The sequence below is a fragment of the Vidua macroura genome, chromosome 10 (genome assembly GCF_024509145.1).
Source record: "Vidua macroura isolate BioBank_ID:100142 chromosome 10, ASM2450914v1, whole genome shotgun sequence".
NCBI lineage: Eukaryota > Metazoa > Chordata > Aves > Passeriformes > Viduidae > Vidua > Vidua macroura.
In genome coordinates this window covers 21,839,517-21,863,045 of record NC_071580.1, presented here as the reverse complement: position 1 = coordinate 21,863,045, position 23,529 = coordinate 21,839,517, and the positions used below count along the sequence as shown (strand labels likewise).

General features: G+C 54.3%; 1 protein-coding gene and 1 long non-coding RNA gene across 2 annotated transcripts; one reads left to right on the top strand and one right to left on the bottom strand.

The window, feature by feature from the left end:
- The first annotated feature begins 10,728 nt into the window (after nt 1-10,728).
- PTTG1IP (PTTG1 interacting protein) lies at nt 10,729-19,999 on the top strand. Its single transcript, XM_053986146.1, has 7 exons — nt 10,729-10,825; nt 13,313-13,365; nt 14,331-14,439; nt 17,038-17,143; nt 17,248-17,313; nt 17,684-17,730; nt 19,244-19,999. Exons 1-7 carry the CDS (start codon nt 10,753-10,755, stop codon nt 19,285-19,287), a joined length of 498 nt encoding a protein of 165 aa, XP_053842121.1. The 5' UTR covers nt 10,729-10,752; the 3' UTR covers nt 19,288-19,999.
- On the bottom strand, nt 19,077-21,090 carry LOC128812033 (uncharacterized). The gene is made up of 2 exons (XR_008438577.1): nt 21,002-21,090; nt 19,077-19,245 (listed from the first exon to the last, which is right to left on the bottom strand). It is a non-coding gene; the product is annotated as an uncharacterized LOC128812033 (long non-coding RNA).
- Between the last annotated feature and the right edge of the window lie 2,439 nt (nt 21,091-23,529).

Below are 23,529 nucleotides of genomic sequence, written 5' to 3'. Positions count from 1 at the left end.
AGCCCAAACCCAGCAGGGATCAGCAGAGAAAGGGCTGAGCCTTCCCTGACCACCCTGGACACACGGAGGGGATTGCCCTGCAAGGGATGGGCACTGATCCAGCCTTATTTTGGGGACACTCAGAGGGAAGAAGATGTTTTTTTCAGTATGACAAGAAAAGGAGAGGTTAAAAATGTCTTTTCATCACCTGGGCAGATTTGGGAGATTTTTATCAGCTCTCTTCTTGGTTTAACTCTGGTTAATTTTCTCGTGAAATGTTGGCCCAAGGCAACGCCAAGGCTGGCTGCTGACTCAGTTGTAGCACTGCTTCCCCTCCTGGGCTCTGTGACGTAGGAGAGAAGGAATCCCAAGCAATTATAACTTGATTATTTTACTGAACGTGTGATTACAAATGGGAACTGCAGAGCAACGAGCACTGCAGTCAAGATAAAATTAAAATGAGCCCAGGTTCTCCTGATCCCAGCTCTTCCTCCAAAGACAAACAGCTGCTTGGGAAGCCCTTCACTGCCCAGTTATTTCTCAGTGACCACAGGAAAGGTCATAAAACCCCATAAAACCAGAAGAAATTTCCAGGATAATTTTTTGCACAGTTCTGCTCAGTACAGTTCTACTCCCTGGGAGAAGGATGAGCTCACGGGTGGTTGCCAGTGTTATATTAAGTCTCAGTGAGCCTGGAGAGAGATAGATTAGGTTGGAAATTAGAAAACACTGCAGGGATGGGATGGGATGTCAGAAGGACCTGACTGAAGAGCCAGGAGATGCCAAAGTGGCCGAACTGGCCCCTTCCCAGCTGCCAGTGGTGGTGATATGGGTGCCCCTGGGCCTTGTGCTGGGGGTCCTGCAGGCAGTGAGATGAGCCAGTGGCAGGGCAGGGCAGCCACTTGCTCTTTCACTACTGTGGATTTTCCCAAAGAACTTGGTGTCACCCCAGTAGGCTTTTCCCACGCCGTGGGGTGCTGGGCATCACAGAGGGAACAACAGCTTGGCTGCTGGCTGCCAGCTGACTCCATCCCTGCCTCTGCACCTGGAGAGCAGCCTGCATGGATGACTTCTAGGCAGGATGGCTTCCTGGAGGGTGAAATAACTCTGATTTGGGAAGCCATGGGGCCGACAGGAAGCAAGAGAGAGTTGCAGCAGCACAGTCGGAGGGAACATCCATAGCAGTGCCAGCAGCAGCTCTCCAGGGCTGTGTGGCTCGTGCCCAAGCCCAGCTCCAATTGCAGAACCAGCCTGCTGTCAGGGAAAGATGGTGTGAGTCAGAGATTTTGGCGAAACGGCATCTTCCCGAGGCTGGAGGAGGACTCCGTGCTGAGAGCTTGGAGCCTCGAGAGCCATGGCTGCCTCTGAGCCCAGGAACTCACTACAGGCTGGGGAAACCCAGGAGGGAGGGAGCTGGGAGACTGAGAGTGGTGTTGTGGGGCGAGTCAGAGCACCTATGGGTACTTTAAATTTTGTCCCTGTCCTATTTCCCCTCAAGTGACCTAGAGCTGGTAGAAGGTGATCCTAGAATTATAGAATTGCTGAATGGCTGGGGTTTGAAGAGACCTTAAAAGTTATCCAGTTCCAACATCTCATCCCCACATGTGGAGACACCTTCCACCAGAGCAGGTTGCTCCAAGCCCCATCCAAACTGGCCTGAAACACTTCCAGGGAGGGGGCATCCATATCTTCTCTTGGCAATCTGTGCCAGGGCCTCACTATCCTCACAGGAAGGAATTACTTCCCCAAATCCTGTCTAACCCTGCCCTCTGTCAGCGTAAGGCCATTCTGCCTTGTCCTATCACCTAGCCCTGTCCTTGTCCAAAGTCCCTTTCCAGCTCTCTTGGAGACCCTTTAGGTACTGAAAAATCACAATAAGGGCCCCTTGGAGCCTTCTCTTCCTCAGACTGAACAGTCCTCACCATTTCCTTATAGGAAAGGGATTCCATCCCTCCAACCAACTTTGTGGCCTCCTCTAGACTTGAGATGAGCAGAGAGACAATGCAAGAACAGAACATGATCGTGTCACAGCATCATGACCATTGGCAGGGAGCACCAGGTTCTTTCAGCCCAGTGAAAAAAAAATCCAAAATGTAACAAAATACATGGACAACCCCCTCTTGTACAGAGATACTGATGTATCATCTGCAACCTCAAGCACTCAGTGCTGGGGGTGACACCTCACTGCACCCATGGGTGCAGCTGGGTGCCTCCATCGTGGAGAAAGGAGGTGGGAGGAGGAGGGCAATGGAAAAGCATGGAGCAAATTCAGAGTGCAGGAATCCACACAAAGGAGAGCCCCAGCACTGCACCCTTGGGGCAGGCGTGGGAACGGAGGGATCCTGCCTCCTGTCTCCGTCTCTGGCTACTGCCTCGCTGGCAGAATGTGAGGAGAAGAGCAGGGAAGGGAGCACAGGAGCTGTCAGATGTTATTAGTGGTGTGACACCTCTTAATAAGGCCCATCTGTCTGGAAGGCAGCGGATCCGGCAGGATTTCTGCAGACCTGATTGTGAGTGCTACTGCCAAGGTTTTACAATCAGCACTAATAAACACGCTGGGGCAGCATTTGGCACCACAAGCTCCAACATCCCAGGATGAGAGCGAGAAAATCAGGATTGCAACAGAAATCCTCACCGCAGCACAGAGCTCCTGGGAAACTCGTAACATCTTTTGGGATGTGTTGATCCAGCTGTGGGTCACTTCTGGTGATGTACCTGGTTCCCACGGACACCCCTCTTACCTGGGAATGTGCACATGGATCCTGCATCCTTAACTGAAAGACTGAACAGGTTTTCCACCAGCCTTTATCCAAATCTCCACCCTTCTTGTCCTGCATTGCTGCACCCCAAGGGACACAGGCAGCTGCGTGAAACAATAACTGTGAGAAGGAAATCCCTGTCTGTGGGAAGAAGGATCGCGGGGACACTGTGGGGATAAAATCCGCTGTGACAAACCCCCTGTGTCATCTCAGGGCAGCACGTGTCACCGGGCAGCGGGCACTCCTAGCGCAGGAGGGCACCACACAGAACGTGTCTGGGAGGGAGCAGCTGGGCCTGTAGGTGTGGAATAGCAGCAGAAAAAGCCCATGTGGTTTAGGAAATGCCACATTCAGGCATGATGAAAGGGTAGAGCTGAGTCAAGTGGCTATCGATGAGTCACAGGGCTGTAGGGAACACGCTGGTGGGTGTTGAAAATGCTCTGTAAAGCTTGGCTCAGCTGAGGCAGACATTTGGGCATGCAGGAACGTGCTCTGCTGCCTCTTCTCAGGATTTTCTCACCAGGGATGGGGATACCTTGTGGGATCAAGGGGAACCAAACACCACGGTGTCCATGGGGGTCCCCGAAGCAGGGGAAGGGACCTGCAGGTGGGTGCCTTGGGATGGAGCATGTGGTCCCAGCATGGCATGCTGGTGTGAACTGAGCTTTGCCATGACAGGCCTGCCCAGGAAATGTTTGGTGCCACCCCCAGCCCTTGGGCCCTGCAGAGCTCACAGCACTCCCTCAGATGATTTGGCCTCTCTTGAGTGAGCAAAATTAAACAAACTTCTCAGAAACTCTATTATGTTGAGCAGCGTGGAGCACCAGGCTGCAGGGCACAGTGAGTCTCCCCTCTGCTGGGGATAGGGGGGGTCCCCAAATCAAAGGTGCTGATCCTGTGTATCCCCACAGACCCTTCCCCTTTGTGTTATTCCCACAGGTGGTCCAGCCTGTTGTCCCTACTGAGGCTCCCCTTCCCCAGAGTCGTGGTGCTGGGCTGCAGCTCTGTCCCCAGCCCTGGCCACTGTCTGTGAGGGCTGGCTGGAGAAGAGCTCCTCACTGTCAGCGATAAGAATCGCTGTAAGTATACACTTCCTTAAATCCCTTGAACTCCTGAATTAAAATACGGATGTGGGATTTAACTTGGAAGGTTTTTGAAGGAGATGTTTCTGTTATACATCATCATGCGTGTCACGAGGCTCAAATATTTGGAAGGGCTGTATAAATAACTGTGTGATCACCTTTTCTCATCTGGCTTCTGCCTCTCCCTATCCCACAGCTGCCACGGAGTGGGGAAATGTGCATGGCACTCAGAAACCTGCAAGTTTACTCTCAATTACTTTCATTAGAGGTTTCTTGAGTTTTCATGAGAGGTGCTGTCACAAGACTTGTTTCATCTGAAAAGGAGGAGAGGAGAGGAGAGGAGAGGAGAGGAGAGGAGAGGAGAGGAGAGGAGAGGAGAGGAGAGGAGAGGAGAGGAGAGGAGAGGAGAGGAGAGGAGAGGAGAGGAGAGGAGAGGAGAGGAGAGGAGAGGAGAGGAGAGGAGAGGAGAGGAGAGGAGAGGAGAGGAGAGGAGAGGAGAGGAGAGGAGAGGAGAGGAGAGGAGAGGAGAGGAGAGGAGAGGAGAGGAGAGGAGAGGAGAGGAGAGGAGAGGAGAGGAGAGGAGAGGAGAGGAGAGGAGAGGAGAGGAGAGGAGAGGACCAGGGCTCACAAGGATGCTGCTTCCCCGAACATCCCTCAGACACCTACAGGTGTCAGGACAAAATTGTTGACACTGAAATACCATCTAGGACAAAACACATGCTGGGAACTACACCATGAACTGGGCAACATTTGTGTCAATCCTAGAAGTCCTGGCATGTGAAATCTCAGAATAATGGATGAGCATTTTTATTACATTTTCAGTGGAGAGAGAGGCAAAATAAGCCAGAAGCTGTTACCCACCTTGACAGCTGAGCCAGACAGGGAGACCTTGGGATGTGATTTGGCATGTCCCACATCTTCATCCCCATCACCCCAGACCAGCATCCAGTAGAAATGTCCCAAGGCCTGCACCCCAAAAAAGCCCTCCTGGCCCTGGAGTCTAGGGTAGGGGGCACCCTGAGTGATTTTTGTTTTCCAAAAAGATGTTGCTATTAAAAAACTTTCTGGGTCTACAATGCAAATCCTCAGCCAGACAGCTTATCTTGGGTTCAGCTTAAACCCCTCCATGCCAGGCTGCTGCTGCCGCAGTCACTGGGGGAAGAGAAACGTTTGCCATATGCTGAGGGATTACTGTATAAAACTGAGATGCTTGGCTGCATGCCAAGGCACAGGGTTTCCAAATAGAGTCTGAATCCTGGACAGAAAAGTTCCAACTAAATATAGACACAACAGCCTCAGAGTTGACTTTTTTTTTTTTTTTTTTTTTTTTTTTTTTTTTTTTTTTTTTTTTTGTTTGAGTTGACTTAAAATAGCATGTTGAGGGTTTTTTTTTTTTGTGCCCCGCTGAGGGGGCAGGTAGAGGCATGTTTACAAACACAGTTACAAACCCAAGGACATGGTGGGAATGGGAACATCACCCTTCCTCCTGCACACCCTTGAATGGTCCTGAGGGTGGAGCGGATGCGGGTGCAGAGCACTCAGGCTGTCTCCAGTCCTTGGGCAGGAACCAGGCGAGGTGTCCTCTTCCTCACACCCTGCCCAGAAATGTCTGTCAGCCTAAAAAACACTGCAGGGAGCCAAAAAATTTGGGGCCCGTGATGACATAGAACAAGACAAGTGGGTGGCACCTGTGGAAACTCTCTTGCACACAGCTCAGCAAGGAGAAGCTTTGCTGTGTGGTTTCAGAAGAGCCATTCCTGCTGCTGGGAGTCAGCAGGGATGGAAAGCTGAGAAAAACTCAGCAAGGAGATGATGCTTTTCACTGCTTTTGGAAAAGGCAGTGTGGATTTTCTGAGCTGCCAACCCTGCTCACACCTCTTGGAGATGTGGGCTGGATTACTCAGCCATAGAACTACTGGCAAGTGCAGCAAAAAAATTGAAGCCCAGCACCAGGATGGAGCGAGGGATCTCAGTGGCTTTGGGATGCAGTTGCTCCGGGTGCAGTAAGTGAAATACTTTTGCAAAAGCCCATGGAAAAAAAGCAACAAAGCCTAAATATCTGGGATGGGAAAGCAGGTGTTGGATGTGCTCCTCACACCTAGCATGGAGTGCTGGGAAAAAGCATTGGAGGGGGACTGGAGAGAACTCATCCTTGTGAGCTGGCCACGTGTGCTTGAAGCATTGGGATGCTGGCAGCTCTTTACAGGGTTGGAGGAGAAAACTCCCAGAGAGCTGCAAGTCATTGGCTGTCTAACATCACATCTGTATAAAATATAATATGAGAAAATGTTGTGAATAGGCTTGGTGACAGAAAGGAGTTGAGACAAGCCCCCACATGCATGTTGGCTTGCACAGTATCTGCCAAGGACTGCCCAATACCTTTGCATTCCAAGCAGGAATTCATTTAAGGGTCCACAGCTCCCAGGACAGCTGATAGGGATAAAAACTAAGCAGATGTCTGAGACAGGCCTTAAATGAGGGTGGCCCTATAAAACATAGGATGTCTTAGTATCAAATAATCAGTTGCCCAAAAGAGAAAAAAAGGTTTAAACTGATATAAAAAGGCAGGAAAGTGGCTGAGGTGGAATCCCACTCCAGCAGAGGAACTGCCAGGAGGAAGAAGTCTGGCTCTGTAAAATTCCTGTTCCTAAACAATGGTGCTGGGAAGGTCGGTGACATGGGGGAGGTAGGGCTAATAATAACAAATACCATTAGAGTTATACCTTACATAGAGAAAACTGCACTGGAACTGGCTTTCCAAGAGCCCAGCAAAAAGCTTTTGTTTAATTTATGGGGCTCAGGCTATTTTTAGCTGGCAGATCCTTGGGGTTTTATCTGGGATCGCTGCTCTGAGCCAGCAGCTGGAACATTTTAATTGTTTGCTCTGGATTTAGGGTGGGTTTTTTTTTTCTAAAGGGAGAAAGAGGAAAACAGGTGCTGGGGTCTGACCTTGCTGGTCTCCAAATTTCCTTGGCAGCACCTTCCGGAGTGGGGAGAGCAAGTGGGTCTTGGAGCAGCTCTCTGCCTCCTGGGAGACTTTTTGGGGTGGTGCTGGGGGGTCATCATAGGAACCCCTATCCTCCAGCCCAGCCAGGACCCTGCACTCATTCCCAGCCCCTGCCAAAGGCCAGCAACCAGCAGGTGAGGGAGTGGCAGGGGGACACGGTGTCTCCCCATCCTCTGGTTGCTTGGCAGGTCTAAAAATAGCCTGGGCAGTCCAAGAAGGAGGGAGCATCCCCTTCTTCCAGGAAAGCCAGAAGCACTCCAGGCCTGCGTGCGGCAGTGCTTTATTTGTCAGGAAAGCCCTTTGGTATCTGCCTGGAGCGTGGATGTGAGAGGAGCCATCTGCTCGGGGACAGGAGGTGTTTACGCTAGCCTGGGCAGAGACGCCCTCTGCGGAGCCTCGTCGTAGCTCCCACCGCGCTGCTGGCACCCCTGCCCTGCTCAGAGCTTGGCCCCAGTGATGAAGGCAGACGTCTCTGTTTATGAAAACACCGGCTCCTCACTCTGGGAGCTCCCAGGGCAGCTCAGAAATCCATCCTGGCTGGTGCCTGCTGAGAGCTGGCATGGTGGGTGACAGCGGGACTGCCACGTGCTGGGGTGGTGTCCCTGCCGTGCAGAGCACTGGGAATGCCAGCAGCCTCTCCAGAGCTGTGCCCTAGGGCTGAGCAGAGCACAGCCAGAGCACCCTGGGTGGGCAGGGCTGGAGGGGCTGCTGGGCTGCAGCCCATGGCAGAACCACTGTAGGGAGTCCCGGTGTGGGGACACCATAGCACCAGAGGGTATTCTGGGGTTACCTGTTCCACTGCCTATGCTCAGGGCTGCTGGCAGACACCTCTCCCTGTGCTCATGTGAAGGTGTTGGGTGAGTTGGTGGGACAGAAAGGAGACCATTAAAAGCAAAGCAAAACACTTTGGCTTTGAATATGCTCCCAGGTGAGGGTGAAGTACTCCAAGACACCCATCTGCCTGCACTGACCCTAAAGGATGTGGGATTTGGATTAAAGGAAAACTTTAAGAAGTTTTTCTGAAGAATGGCAAAAAAGCACAAGTTTTCAACATTACTTCCTCCCCTCCTGCCTTTTTTTTTTTTTTTCTTTCCATTTTTGTCTCCCTGCAGAGAAATCTTTTTCATTTGGATCCTGCTGACACAAATAACCCCAGGTTCTGGGCTGAAACATCAGCAATCACCTCTTTCCATTGCCAGCCAGAATGGCAAGCTAATTTTAACCTCCCAAGCTCCCTCCCATCTCCTGAAGGTTGTCCTGTTGCAGCCAGGGAGTGCTAGAAAATAGTGCATCGCCCACTCATCCAGCCTCCTTCAAGGGAAATATTTATATGATGCCAAAGAGAGGGTTTCCATGGCAGTGATGACTCTAGCACTGTCGCCTTGGAAACCACTTGAGGCCATCTTGAAGGGTTTGAGAATCCCCTTCAGAGACAAATAAGGAGAGGGAGAGGAAAGGCCATTGGGATCAGAGTGGCTTTCCAGTCTCCCCTGACTTTCCTGTCAGCTCCTTGCCTGCTCCTGCTGCCTGGGTCCCTGCCCATGCCACTGGGATGATTTGTAGTCCAGGTTTGTTGCTCCAGGGATAGACCCAGGACAAAGGAATTAAGTGCTTTGCAAACAGAAATGGTTCGGCTGGTGCTTCCTCCTGCTTCCCAAACCATCCAGCAGCGACTCTGGTGTCAGGGCACTGCTCAGCCCCAGAGGGGGCTTCAGGGAGACTCCCCCGTGCCAGCAAACACCAGGGTGATCATTAGTGCCTGCCCAGCTTCAAGCGCCAGCTGCTTTTGGAGCAGCAAATGCACAGGTCCCATGTCTTTGACAGCCCAAGTCTCCATCACACGTGAAGAGCCCCGTGTTTCTTATGAGGAGCTGCCAAAATCTGAACGGCAGGCAGGAGACGGCTGCTGGCACCAGAGCGCTCGCCTGTGGCGGAGGAAGGAACGCACCTCTGTGTCACGCACTTCCCAGGCTCAGCCCCCGCATCCCGTGGTTCAGCCGACCGAGCGCCTTGGGCCACTTATGCTCCCAGCCTGCAGGAGCTCTGCCACCGGCAGCCAGTCCATCTGGCTCTCAAGGACACCAAGAACACGGCAGAGAGAGCAAAGCTTTCTGAGCAGATGGATGGCGAGCTCCACGACCCAGCCGGCAGCAGCAGGGGTGGCCAGTGTCGCTGTTTGTTCAAGCTACGGGATTGCTTTCTTTGGGGTTTTGCTGAAAAATATTAGTTATCTTCTTCATTTTGTTCAGGGCAATCTAAAATATTTGCTTCTTTCTCCCTGAGCTGCCTCCATGCCAAGGTGTCAGTGACTCTCCAAGACAGAGCTCTTCCCTGGCACCCACGCTTTGCTCTGCTGAGCTGCCTCCCACCCCCCCCCACTACGGGTACCTTCACACCACCCCTCAGCCCCCACCTGCCCTCCAGAACCCGGACAGCTTTCCCAGAGAGAAACACCTGTGCACTGCTTAGTCCCTCACCCTAAAGGGAGGGGAGTTTGGCCACAGTGCCAGTACCAGGGTAACTCACGTCTCGCCATCCCGCTGCCTGTGCCAGGCTGCCTGCTCCTGCCTGCACCTCGAGGGGGAGCATCTTGGGGTGCCAGGGGAGCACCCAGTTCACTCTTGACCTACAGCATGTGAAAATCCTCGCTTATATTGATGCAGCTTCTTATGTCTTGAATGTTGAAACACACGGGTGTGAGGCCAGGGGTGTTTGGCTTTGCCCAGGAGGGAGCTCCTAGCACACTGTGTGTCACAAAACTCATGCCTGGCCCGTGCTGACCCAGGTGCCAGGTTTGGATGCAAAGCTTGGAATTACAAGTGTAAATATTTATTCATGGGTGTGAGATGTCTCAGCCAAATCAGGGCACCCAGGTGGGGTTTTTTAGGAGGTTCTTACATCCATCACCTGCTCAGGTACAGCACAGATTCACTGAGCACTGACACCCACACTAACAGATCTCCAGTCACAGGAAAACTTGGCAAAGCTGCTCTGTTGCTGCTTGTCCATGGATCCAGGTGTCCTTGAGTCCCTCTGGCTGCAGTGACTGACCTGCGACACCAGATGAGGCTGCGAGGGTCTCAGAGCCCGGGATGCTGCGGTACCTCGGTCACCCCAGGGATAAAAGCTGTTCTTTATCCCTCAGGGACTGCTCTAAGCCTCCCAAAAGCAAAGTCCTTCTCTCCAGGGCCGGGCTGTTTGTTTTACTTCAGCACAAACAATACCGAAATCTTCAATAAAACTCCACTATCTCATCACATCGCGGTGTGTCATGAGAACTAATATGTAATTTACACTTAACGAGCTTCCATGCTATAAAGATGGATGAAGCGGTGCGGGAAGGGATGCGGGACCCTTTGGGGTGGGTTTGCGCAGGGGCAGGCGGTGAGTCTCCCGGGGAGTTTGTGGAAAGTCCGGTTCTCTCCCCCTCCTCGTCAGCCTCCTCCTCCTGCTCCCGCGGGGGTCTGGCCCCCTCCTGCGGGCGGCCGCGGGGCCGACGCTGTCCCGGTAGGGGCCGGCGGGGGTCCCGGTAAGGGCCGGCGGGGTCCCGGTAGGGGCCGGCGGGGGTCCCGGTAAGGGCCGGCGGGGGTCCCGGTAGGGGCCGGCGGGGGTCCCGGTAAGGGCCGGCGGGGGTCCCGGTAGGGGCCGGCGGGGGTCCCGGTAGGGGCCGGCGGGGTCCCGGTAGGGGCCGGCGGGAGTCCCGGTAAGGGCCGGCGGGGGTCCCGGTAGGGGCCGGCGGGGGTCCCGGTAGGGGCCGGCGGGGGTCCCGGTAAGCTCCGGCAGCCCCGGAGGTCTCTCCGCCCGCCCCAGCTCCTGCAGCCGCCGCCCCCCAGCCTTGCAGCCCCGCGGGGCCGCCCCCGGCCCGCCCCCGGCCGGCCCTACATAGCGGCGGTGCCGCCCCGGCGCGGCCCGGCCCCGCTCCGCCATGGCCCCGGCGCTCCGGCTCTGCGCCCTGGCCCTGCTCCTGCTACCCGCCGCCGCGCAGGACGTGGCCGGAGGTAAGCGGTGACCGCGGCCCGCGCTCCTCGCCCTGCACCCCAAAATCCCGGCCGGGCAGTTGCTTCGGACCCCGTTCCTGTGGGATGTCCGGTGCGGGATGCAAGTCGGCACCCAGCGGGTGCGGGTGGCCACTGGTCAGGGAGCTGTGGCCGCTCAGAATGGGCAGGGAGGCTGGCAGGGAAGGCCGTGTCCCGCGCTGGAGTTCCGCAGGGTGGGATCCGGTGCAGCCTGGAGCGTCCCTTGGAGTTCGGGAAAGTTGAATGGATGCTGGAAGTGGAGCTTTGCTCGCTGCTTTTCCGGCTTCCACTGCAATGGGACTTCCATGCCCAGGGGAGCTGTGGCTGCCCCATCCCTGGAAGTGTCCAAGGCCGGCTTGGACGGGGCTTGGAGCCACCTGGGCTAGTGGAAGGTGCCCCTGGCCATGGCGGGGGTGGGCGGGGGGGGTGGGACAAGATGGTCTTTAAAACCCTTCCTATCCAAACCATTCTATGATTCAATGGTTTAGTGATGGTAACAGCTCAGGTGAGAGAGCTGCTTACCTTCCCTGACCAGGGGGCAGTCACTGGGCAGCCAGGCTCCTGCTGATGGCCCTTTGGAGGGTGGGGGAGAGCAGCTGGGGCAGCCTCAGACCAGGAAGAAGATGGGTGGGGAGCAGCGGGTGTTCAGCTGCTCCTTCTTAGTGGCTGGGGGACGGATCATAGCCCCAGAGGTGCTGCACCAGGTGGAGAAGAAGCTGTAGCAAAGGGAGGGGACGACTGCCTTCAGAGTGTCCTAAGAAGTCTGCCGCCTCTTCCAAGCTGGGAACTGTTCTCCGTTCACTTCATTCCTCCTGTAGGCAGCTGTAAAAGCATTACCCAGGTGGCTTCCAGCACAGCAAGAGCTGCTGTCCTGTCGCTGTCCCTGAGGAGTGCAGTGCTTCCTGTGCCATGCCATGTGAGCTGTCTGGTCACCTGAAATGGGACATTTGGACAAACCAAATCCTGAAGGGCTGTGGTGTCCTCGAAGCAGCCCATTCCCAAACAGCCATGAGTGGATGCCTTTGACTCTGACTTGGAGGATGATCCCCAGCTAGGGATGCCAGGAGAGGGGATATCCTGGGGGAAAGCAAAACCCAGTTAAAACCACAGGTTCTACTTTTGCCCGCCACTGGCCTCCTGTGGTGTGGGAGGGTGTTTTGTGACTCCTGGTAAAGAACAGTCCTGCTGTGCTTTTTCGGCCTCAGTTGAAGAAATGGGGAAGATGCAGCTTCAGAGTGTTTAAAATCTGCAATCTCAGGCTCTCTGGTGTGTAAACACCCTTATCTGAGCTATGTTAATCAATTGCCCAGTTGTTTGGAAGGCTATACAGAGCATGTGACTGCTGACAGTGGGTCATAGCTGAGGGTTCCTGCCAGCTGGTGAGAGAAAATCCAGCTTTGCTGATTGTGAGAGTGGAAAACAAGCACCTCTGGGATTGATTTTTTCCTGATTACGACACTGCAAAGCAATGATCCTTCATCCAGCAGTGAGTGGTCAGGCAAATTGATTTGAGTTTTCCTTTTAAACCACTGTCAAACAGGCTGCTGCTTAGACTCTTAAGCAGGAGTCAGTTTTAAATGGCTCATTCTTGAGGACTTGGCAAACCACCCTCCCTGCAGATCTGGGGAAGCACACCAATGAATTGCAGGTGAAGACATTTTGCAGGAGCACTGCTGGGAGCTGTAGCTAAGCTCAGAATGGGGGCTGGACTGTGCCAACTTGTCCTGTGCTCAGGTTCAGACCTTTTCCATTCCCCTGCCCAGCTGGATGCATCCTGTGGGGATGCCTTCATCCATGGTGGCTCTGGTCCTGAGAGCCACCTGTGTCTGTAGAACTGGGGTCTTCTTCCTCTGCCACATGGGGGTGGAAACAGGTTTTGAACACGAGCACAGATTTTTGGCTGCAGTGCTGCTCCCATTGCCTGGACTGTGTCTTGCTGAAGGAAAATTTGGATGAACTGGCTGGGGTAGGGTACGGCCCTCATGTGCAGCAGGATGCCTCCTGCAGGATCTGTAGCTCTGTGTGTCCCCATGTGCTCCTCTGTTTCTCCTGGTGGCATCTTCTGTGTCTGGAGCTTGTTTGCTTGAGCTGCTCCATCATCTGGTGCTACAGGTCTGTATCACCTACCCACTGCTTGCCCTCATCCTCATAGGGTCCCTCCAGACCAACTCCAGCTGTGTCCCCTGGCTGCCCTGCTGCCACAGTACATGCTCAGGCTTTTAGGGAAATAAAACCCAAGAGAGGAACTCAGAGCTTAGGGCTTTGTCAGCAGAGCAAGGCAGATGAACTTTCATTAGCATTTGGGCCTCCCACCGTGACACGGAGCATGTGCTGAAGCTGGTGGCTCTTGCAGCAGTAGCATGCACTGCTGCTGGCCCAGTGGTGGGTAGGAGCAGGCTTGGAGGAGCCCAGAGTTTTAAACCACTGCAGCTCTTCAAAGTCCTGAGATGTCTTTTTTCCTTCCTGCAGACTGTCACCAGTATACGAACAGGAGCTGTGAAGAATGCTTGAAAAATGTCACTGTGAGTAGCAGCAGTGAGACTCCCAACCTTTCACCATGCCTGAAAAAGTTTCCTTCCTGGAAGCAGGGCTGGTCCCCTGCCCTTGTCCCAGACATGCTGCAAATTCCACCCACCTATGAGGGTGAGAGGGCAATCCCTCTCTGGTGCTCTGGAAGGAGGTTGCTAGAAACTGGGTGGGTTTTGTTGTATGCTTTTTGATTGGAGTAATGAAATTGCTGAGCTGCTTCCTGATGGATGGGTGGCGTGCTTGGAGAAGGGACTGAGAGGGCTGGGCTGGCTGGTCAAGTTCCCCTCCACCAGTCGTGCCATGGCTCTGGGTGGATGCAGGATGTGTACTGGTGTCCTGCCAGTCCCTGCTGCCTTATCACAGATATCAGCAAACTTGAACTTGAGTCAGATCTTGCAGCTGATGTAGGCAGAACCAGTTTGACCAAACCCTTCTGAATGCTGGGGTTGGGGGTTGGAGCCACCAGGAGAGGACGTGCAAAGCTCTGCAGATGGTCTGGTAGTGGCTGGGCACATGCACACCTCTCCTGCTTCTCAGCTTTGTGTGTGTAGAGTGCTTTGTCTCAAAGGCTTTCTTCTTATCCCAAAAATAAACATAAAGGATTTGTCTTATTAATTGTGCAAGCCATGGTGGGATTCTTAAGGCTGTCCTGGGCAGGGCCAGTAGTTAGCTCAGTGATCCTTTTGAGTCCCTTCCAGTTCAGGATAGTCTACGATTCTAAGCCAAGAGAAGGATTCTCAGCATCTTTACTTGCCCTAGAACTCTGCACTCCCCTCTCCTGCCTCTCCTGGTGTGATCTGTGCTGACACAGCTCTCACTCCTGAGCACCCTGTTGCGCTGGGCGACATCTGGTTCTCGTGAGCCAGCAGAGGAGGCCCTGTGCTGTGGCTGCCAAAGCAAAGCGTGGGTCACTGGCAGTGCACCAGTGACGCTGTGCTGCCTGGTTCCTGTGTTCTAGTGCCTGTGGTGTGCCAGCAGCCGGAGGTGCATGGAGTACCCCGTCCGAAGAATCCTTCCCCCAGCCGACCTGTGTGAGCTCCGTTCTGCGCGCTGGGGAGTCTGCTGGGGTAAGTGCCAGCCTGGGCTGGTGACTGTGTGAGTGCTTGCTGCTGTGGGAGGTTCCCCTGCCTCCCCATCTCTCTGCCAGTGTAGCAATGACAAGCTGAAGGCAGTCAAGGTTCTGCAAACTCCCTGAAGTGTGGGCGGGGAAGCAGAGTATGAGCAGTTCCCTGCCTTCTGGCAAGTAGGACCCGTGAGGATTTAGCTACTACAAAATGCCTCCCTTATGCTTTGGTGTGATGGAGGCTCCAGACGTGGCTAGCGCCTGGGAACAGGCGTGGAAGGCTCTCTGTGGGCCTGTGCAGCCCTTCCTGGTGTCTGAATCCCAGAAGATCTCTCCTCTGTGGCTGGCATGTCACTCTGTGTACCGCTTCTGGCTCTTCACGTGGCTGCTGTCCCAGGTGGGCTCCTGGAACCAGAGGTGTGGTGACTTCTCTGGGAACCTGTGTGTGCTTCTAGTGCCGAGTGTACCGTGGTCCTGCTCAGCTCTTACCCACCTGAGAAAAAACCTCTTCTAAAACTACTCCTGCACATGCAGGTCTCCTCTGGGAGCTTTTTCTGGTGGACAGCTGCCTCTCCTCCCTGCTGCTTGTATTTTCTGAAGGAATTCTGGAGAGATTGGTGCCTTGTTTAGACGGAGCTTAGTGCATGTTCATGCTCAGACAGGAGCCAGCTTTTGGGGGCTGGAGCAGGAAGAAAGCAAGCTGGGGCCTGGTTGCTCTCACCCACCCCCTTGATGAGGAGCCTGGAGCTGAATTGCTGTTGCCTATCATCTTTTGTGCTCAAGGCTGAGCTCTCCTGTCTGCCCACAAAAGTTCAAACTGCTCTTATGCTTGTGGAGGAAGAATCTCCTCTTTGTGAGCCCTGTGGTATGCTTTTCTGAAACTTCTGTAAGGCCTTGAAATACTAGTTTTGATGTGAGTAGCTTCACAAAAGGTTTCATTATAGAAGATCACATTCCTTAGCTTGTAAAACTTGCTGTAGAGGAGATTAGTCCTGTGAGAGATTAGCTCTTACATGAGTGTGCATTTTTGGTGTGTGTGACTTGGCCTCTGTCATCAGCTGGAGGAGTGCCTGGTGCTCTGCCACAGACCTTTCTGTGTGAGAAGGGGGAGAGCTGAACCCCAGGCTCATCCTGAAACCCCAAAAGGGTTTCAGAAGCACTGAGGCTGCTGCAGGTTTGAAAACAATTTCAGTGGTGGAGTCAGCTCAGGCTGGAGTACCTAAAAGAGGATCTATTTAGAACAGATAAAAGGAAGAAGTTTCTTACAATGAGGGTGATGAGGCACTGGCACAGGGTTGCCCAGAGAGATAGTGAATGTCCCATTCCTGGAAACATTCAAGGTCAGGTTGGATAGGACTGTGAGCAGCCTGGTCTATTGAAAGATGTCCCTGCCCATGGCAGGGAGTTGGACTAAACAACCTTCAAAAGTGCTCTGAGCAGGTTCAGGTGCACTGAGATTGCTGTAGCCTGGTTATTGTGTGCAAAGTGGCTCCTAAACAAATATTTCCACAGGCACAAGTCTCTGAACAGCCTGAATCACACTTGGAAGGAGCTCCTCTTTGTTGCCACCTGAAATCCTTGACATCTCGATGTGTCAGTTTTGGCTGGTGTCTCTACTGCCATTACTGCAGGAGCTGAGTAGGAGAGCAGGGACCAGGGCTCATGGCTGCTGCCTCACCATGTTCCAGCAGGTTTTGTTCTGTGTGTGGGCAAGCAGATCCCCCCAGCCCTGGGGAGACATGGCAGTCAGGTGCAGGAAGCAGGACTTGGCCTTCAGCTGCCTGAGCAGCACTACTGGCCCCAAGCTGATAAATCCCAACAGATTTTGTTTCAGTTTATCTCTTGCCCAAGGACTTCAGACACCTCTAAGTGCTCATCTCATCAGAGATGACTTCTGAGGCTGGCTCCCATGGACAGTAATTCCTCCCTGTCAGAGGTTGTTCCTTAGCCCTGAAGCCTTCAGTTGTTGGGTTTTTTCCCTTGATGGTTACTTTTTACCTGGATTAGTGATTAAGATAACTTTGCTCCTGTTTCTGCCAGAGGAGTTTGACCTGAGTGCATTTGTCCTTGCCTTTCTTCATAGCCAGTAACTGAGCACTCCTGTTAGCAGGTACATGTGCTCAGCTGGTCTTTATTTGTGGGTACCAACACCAGGTATATCTACAGCTAACAATGTCCATTTGCTTTCCCAGGTGGTTGCACATCTCCAGCCCAGTGACTGAAGCTGCTGGTGACAGTAGCTGTATGTTTGTAAACAGGACAAGAGACAGTGGCTGTAGGATAAGAGGAAATGGCCTCAAGTTGCACCAGGGAAGGTTTAGGTTGGATATTAAGAAAAAGATTCTTCACTCAGAGGGTGGTCAGAGAGTGGAACAGGCTGGCCAGGGCAGTGGTAGAGTTCCCATCCCTGGAAGCATTCAAAAAACACAGAGCTGTTGCACTTGGGGACATGGTTTACTGGAAGACCTGGCAGTGCTGGGGGAACAGTTGGACTTGATGATCTTTGAGTGCTTTCCCAACATTAAGGATTCTGTGATCCTATATCGTAACCCCAGGCAGCTGTGTCTGTGTGTGCTAAACACGTTTTTGTCAAATCCTTCAGTGAACTTTGAAGCCCTGATCATTGCAATGTCCGTGGTGGGAGGAACACTTCTGATCATGTTGGGGGTCTGCTGCTGCTGCTGCTGCTGTAAGAAAAAGAACAAAAAGCAAGTATCAAGGGGGTCCCCTGATTGGGGAGCAGCTCAGATGCAGCCATGTGCTGCTGCAGAGCTGAGTGCTGAGTGCACTAAGGGGCTTTTCTGTCTGCCAGGCCAGACAAGGATGATGAGAGAGCAGCCAGGGAGCGGGAGAAGAGGCGAGTGCGGCAGGAGGAGAGGTGAGTTTGTACCACAGGCCCTGAGGCTGCAGAATGATTTGGCTCCTGTCTGTGCCATCAAACGTGATGCCAGGAGGCACAAGGGGCTCAATACATGCAGTCAGTGGCTCCTTCAGCCCTAGCTCACACAGAAGCCTCATTAGGAATGTCATGCTGGGATGACTCGTGGATGTAGCATCACAAGTATTGTGTATTATACAGCTCCCCAAGGACTGCTGACGTGTGGTCCCCAGAGCCACCCTGAGGTGGGAGGCTGAGCAAACCTGCCAGCCTGGAGCTCCCTTGGTTGGGAATAAGGAGCTCTGGCTCTTCTTTTTCCCTTTTGTATTGCCAGTTACTGACTCGTGGCTTTTCTGTTTGCCTCTCGCAGGAGAGCAGAGATGAAATCACGGCATGATGAAATCCGAAGAAAATACGGTACAGTGCTGACATGAGTGATTCAAACTAAGCTTTAGGTGAAGCAGCCTCTGTAACTGTGCTCCTTGCCATGGTTACAGCTGTAGATGAGACCTGGCCAGCAGGGAAAACATGGTCCCTGCTTCTCTTGGCTCAGAGTAGGTGTAGAGATGATGGGGTCATGGTATGTGAGCCCACACAAGGGTTATTTTTCCTGGGCAGGGAAGAGGAAATGTATAATGTTCCCCAGAATGTGTCCTCCAAGCTTACCATGTGGGAGAAGCTGATTGAGCTTGACTGGAGGGGAGAAGCACAAGCTGGCAGACACAGCACCATCATAATGCTGTTACCCTTCAGGCATAGCCCTCCAGTAGCCCTGTGGTGAGCAAGTGGCTGGGGAGCCAGCAGCCTTGGGTGTGGGGCCAGGTAGGAATAAGAATGCCCACAGCTGCAGGAGCACAGAACAGGCACCAATCCCACCCCAATCCCTCTGGTCCTCTGTGCCAGCAGTGGTGTCTCAGTCCCCTGGGGATGGGAGTGCACAACCTCCCTCCTGGGGCTGGACTGTCCCTCAGGTGAGTCCCATGGACCTGGGCCAGCTCTGGACCTACCTGAGAACATCAGCTTGGAAGGAAGCGGGGAACAGCCACTTGCTCTGTGCTGGGGAGGGTCCCTCCAGCCTGCACATTGGGGCTGCCAGGGACTCTGCCAGTGTCTGGCTGTGGGGCAGTTGGGCTTATGCATGCTGCACCTGGTGGTCTCTGGCTTTGAGGGGGCTGTAGGGAAAGCTAGAGACCTTTCTTCTGCCTGCAGCTGCTGCCTGCTGCAGTCCAGGTTAGGCAAGATATCCCAGGGCCTCTGGATGGGCCAGCTCCTTTGGGGAAGAAAGAGCAGGCAAAGCTGTGCCTGAAGGAGCTCTTGGTGGAGGAAGCACCTGCCTGTGGAAGAGCTGTGCTCTGGGCTTGTCTTGCCGTGTCAGGGCTGTCTTGCTGCAGCCTGACCCCAGAGTTTGCAATCTTGTCCTTTGTGGCTGTTCTTCAAAAGTGTTGAGCTGGGAAAGCAGCAAACAGCATGGCACGTGGCTCCTTGCTAGCCCAAAAGCCAGCCCCATACCCTGCCTTGCTGTTTCCCAGTCTCAATGCAGGAGCAGGGAAGCAAGTCTAAGAACAATTTCGATTTAATTTGGGTCTGAGCTTTCTGCTTGTAAGTCCACTCTGACAGAAGGGGTGTGTAGAGGGAGCACTCTGGAATCTTAGGCAGGCTACTTTACCTGGACTGTACATGGATTGCCTGGGAGAGGAGTTTGCCATCAGGTCAAGCTTCTCAGTGGATGTCTCCTCTTGTGCAGAAGGGGAGAGTTGAAACAGTGCTGACTGTGGGCACTGCTCAAATAAGAGCAGGTGTTTTGGGAGAGCTGCATCTGGGAGGCTTGAGGATGCTTAAATGACAAAGAGTTGTTTCCCAGGACTGGTTTTCTTGCTGGCTGTGACCACTGTGGGAGCTGCTGTCTGAACAAATCTCTCCTCTCTTCTAGGCCTGTTCAAGGAAGAGAACCCTTATGCAAAATTTGAGAATTAGCATCTCCAGACACACCCACCCACCCTGGTGAACGGTGCCTTCTGCAGAGCCAAAAGTCTCCAGGCTTCCCCCCACGACCATGGTGCCACTGAAGATGACCCAAATGCTTGGTGGCACGATTGTCCCCACTACAGGTGCTTGGTGTGGCCAGGGCTTTGCTCTTGCCCTGCTGGTGCAGGAAACCGTGGTGGCAATACTGGAGGATGGAGCATTTCTTCTCACTCCCCCCAGTGACTGGTTGTGGTGTCCAAAGCAATGCACGTAACAGTCCTTGTCCCAGCCAAGGGCAAAAGCAATATCACACATCTCCCTCACTCCTGCCTCACCACGAACACTTCATGCACACAGAGCTAGGCTCTTCTGCTCTGCCCTCCTGTTTTTTCCTTTTAGTATATGCAAAAGCCAGCAAGAGTTTCCTGACAGAAGGGTCAGCAGGAGGCTTTGGCTGTCACTCCAGGTGCCTGCACTCATCCCAGCACATTAGCAGTCCTCTCATAGAGCACAAGATTCTGGTGATCTGGTGCTTCCAGGAGGAAGGTCTTATGTGCACCTTCTCACTTGCAACTAATCTGGGGAAATGCCCCAACTCTCCTACCTCTCTGTGCCTTTCTAGAAAGGTGGTCTTGGGCTCAATGGCCACATCTGTTAGCAAGACTGTAAGTTTCAAGTACATTTGCAATATGCTGACTGTATATTAAACTGATTCAATTACTGTTCTGGTCTGAAAGAGTTTAATTCTGCTTGCACGGCAGGCACAGGTTGGGAGGAGTGGCTGATGGAGTTGTCACTGTTATGTGGCTCTGCCTCATTGGGAGTAGCTGGGGGAGGCAGAAGCAAAGCTGCCTCGGGCTCTTGCTGGGCTTGAAAGGAGGAGTCAGTTGAGTCTGTTGCCAGAGGTGTTGAGTGTTAGGAAGAGCTTGGGCTGGAAGTGAGGCTGCTCTCTAGGGAAGGAGCTGGGTGTTCTGGCAAGAGTTTGGCCTTTTGTCCCCTGGCAGCTGTAGGAGAGAGCCCCGGTGTATGTGGGGTGGCCTGGGGGCTCAGCCCGCAGCCCGAGCAGTGGGAGGGAGCTGGGGCGGGAAGGAGGATGGAGCTGCCTGCTCAGGTGCCTGCCAGGCCCGGCCATGCACGCCTCTCAGGCCGGGAGCCCCGGCTGCTGCCAGCGCGCCCCAAGGGCAGGACTCGCGGGTGACTTTTAATCCAGATTGCCGCTGGCTGCTGCCACAAGAGTCGCGGGGGGGAGGAACAAAGGCACTGACTCTGCCAAGCTCTCGTGGTGGCTGCTCTCCCACCTTCTGCCCCAGGCAGGAGCCGCGGGCGGTGCCGAGAGCGGCGGGTCCGGGTGTGCGCGGCAGGGAGGTGATGATTCACAGAGATCCCCGTTTGGCTGGAATCTCCTTGTGCATGGCAGATGAACTGTGGAGCCCAGGAAAGAGAAGGGAAAGAGCTGATAGGGATCCTGCGTGGGCTGGCCCAAAGGGCCTGTGGTGCCTCTGCCAGCCAAAGGTACAGGGAAAGCTGTGGGGGCTTTGTTTGAGAGCCAGCGATGTCCAGGGACAGCTGGTGCTAAAGCCTTTTGAGCTGCCTTTCCCCTGCTGGGCTGCAGCAGGTTCCAGTCCCCCTCCTGCCCTGGGACTGGGACCAGTAAATTCATTTTGGGTTCCCTGAGTGCTCCCACTGGCCCTGCTCCCAGCACTAAGGGCTGATGTCTCCAAACCTATCAGGGATGGGGGACTCCTGCAAGCAAGTTCCTCTTCCTGAAACCCCACTTGTGACTGGCTCTGTCCTCCTCTGCTGAGCCAGGGCAGTAGAGACCTGCTGGGAGCCAGGATGGATGGTGGATGGAATGTGGCCATGCCCTGGAGACAAGCAGAGGCCATGCCATGCTGCCAGGGCAGCACCCAGTGTCCCAGGACAGAGGCACTGTGTCCTCTGCTCTCATCCTGAGCTCGTCCTGAACTCCAGCAGCCTCATCCTAAGGGCTGCCTCCCATAGCATGGGATGAAGCTACTCCTGATGTTTCTAATTCCTCCTGTGAAGGTTGCTTTGTTCAGGGATCACGCCGCTGATGCCCTGAAAAGCTGGTGAACCCTTTGGCTTGGCTGGGCCATGGTGGGGAGGTGAAGCTGTGTCCTTAGGTGGCCAAGGTGCCAGCTCAGGTGTGGGAAGAAGCATCTGCAGTGTAACTGAGAGTGGAGCCTGGCAGCTAAAAAGACATTTCATGAGGATTAACTGTGCTTTTGCAAGGCTGCCACGATGGAAAGCTGTCCTGACTGGGATGGGGAAGCAGATAGTGATGGGGACATCACACCTGAGGAGTGGGACGGTGCCCCAGCACCTGCTGTGGGCACTAGGAGGATGCACAAGGGAACTTGGAAAGAAGGGCTTAATGAGATGTAACAGGGAGCTTGGCTTTGAGCAGAAGGAGAGTTCTGCAGTCCTGCACAGAAAGGCCACAAACAGCTGGCACTAGGCCAATTCCAACCATGTGCTAGGAAAGGTGGGATAAACAGCCAGCACTGTGAGAGGTGAAATCCCAGGGACAGACTGAGCTGTGACCACAGGCCGCCCAGCTGCAGGTGCATAACTGTGCTGGGGTGGCCTGCTGTCATCACAGCCTCTTCCATTCCATTCACAGCAAGGCTATGGTGGCAGCAGCAGCAGCAGCAGGGCCATGGAGGTGCCTGGTGCTGCAGAGTCTCTGCCAAACAACCTCAGTTTCTTTGCAAAGGGCACAAAATTATTCCAAGAGGTGGTGTCAGTGTGTAGTGCTACAATGGTATTTGCAGCAGGAAAATACCAGGTATATTTCAGGAAAAGTGGTGGAAGAGGCAAAAGATTCAACAGATCCTTCACTGTATTCCAGAGCGGCTGTATTTGAAAGGGAAAATGCTCACTGGGGCTGATAAATGACCACCCAGACATTTCCAATGAGTTTGGAGAAAGCAGGAGGCTTGGGGGAAGCAGAACGTTGCAAATAAGCTCTGCCCTGTGAGGAAGTGATTTTAACTGTTGATACTGGTTTTTAAGGAGAGGATGTTGATCATCAGCATGAAGCTGAGATAGAGGCTGATCATCAGCAGTGTAGCCCAGGCGTCAGTACTGGGACCGGTCCTCTTCCTTCTTGAGAGTGGCCTGATTAATGGGGCCCAGGGCACCCTCAGCAAGTTTGCTGCATTTCCTACAGTGGGAGAAGCTGCTGAGACACCAGAGGACCCAAAAGGACCTCAACAAGCTGGAGAAATGGGCTGATGGAACCTGCCGAAGTTCAACCAAGGGCCGAGCAGTCCTGCCTCTGGGGAGGTGCAGCCCCAGGACACGGCATGGAAAGCAGCTCTGCAGAGCAGGTCCTCTGCAGGTCCTGGTGGGTGTGACTGGCACAGCCCCAGCCCAGCAGGGACCGCCTGGAAGGGAGCTGGGCAAGCACGGAGGTGTGCAGGCCACTGCCAGGTGGGCTTTGTGCCACAGCACCTGTCTCTGTGGATGGGGGAGCTCCTGGGTGTGTCCCTCAGAGCTCTGTGATGTCACCACTCATGATCACTATGACACCACTTGCGGAACTATAACCACCAGCGTGGAGCAGAGCCAGAGCACTCAGGCTGTGACCCACGAGCAGCCGAGGAGCTTCCGAGTGCTGCCAGTGTCTGAGGAGCCTCTGAATGACAGCAGTGACTGAGGAGCCTCTGAATGACAGCAGTGACTCAGGGACCTCAGGGTGCTGCCAGAGACTGAGGAGCCTCCCGGTCCTGCCAGTGACAGAGGAGCCTCTGAGTCCCACGGGACGCTGAGGAACCTCTGAGTGCTGCCAGTGGAAGCCAAGCCTTCGAGTCCTGCCAGCAGCTGAGAGGAGCCAAGCCCGGGAGCACCAATGGCGGAGGTCAGGCGAGAGCCATCAGCGCCACGAGCCGTCAGGGTCTGCCGCATCTGCGTGGATTTCCTGCAGAGCCCCGCTGCTGCCGTGGAGCCCTGCGGACACGTGTTCTGCCACGCCTGCATCCAGCCCCAGGCTGCCCCCGACGCCGCTGCCACCTGCCCGATCTGCCAAGAGCCCATTGGGGCCATCCGCCTGCTGCAGGGGCTGGACAACCGTGCCGGGGTGGCCCCGCGTCGCCCCCGCCGCCTCCATCCCTTCGTGCTGCGCTGGCGGCAGCGGCAGCAGCAGGAGGCGCAGGAGGACGCGGCTCCTGGAGGTGGCCGGCGCCGAAGACTCGCCGATGGGGACAGGGCACCGAGCCCTGTGCCCCG

What these genes read in the sequence shown, in the direction of transcription:
- PTTG1IP (XM_053986146.1), top strand. Translation starts at nt 10,753, where the DNA reads ATGGCCCCGGCGCTCCGGCTCTGCGCCCTGGCCCTGCTCCTGCTACCC. An exon ending in CGCGCAGGACGTGGCCGGAG is followed by an intron (nt 10,826 to 13,312) that starts GTAAGCGGTGAC and finishes TCCTTCCTGCAG; the next exon opens with ACTGTCACCAGTATACGAAC. An exon ending in GCGCTGGGGAGTCTGCTGGG is followed by an intron (nt 14,440 to 17,037) that starts GTAAGTGCCAGC and finishes CAAATCCTTCAG; the next exon opens with TGAACTTTGAAGCCCTGATC.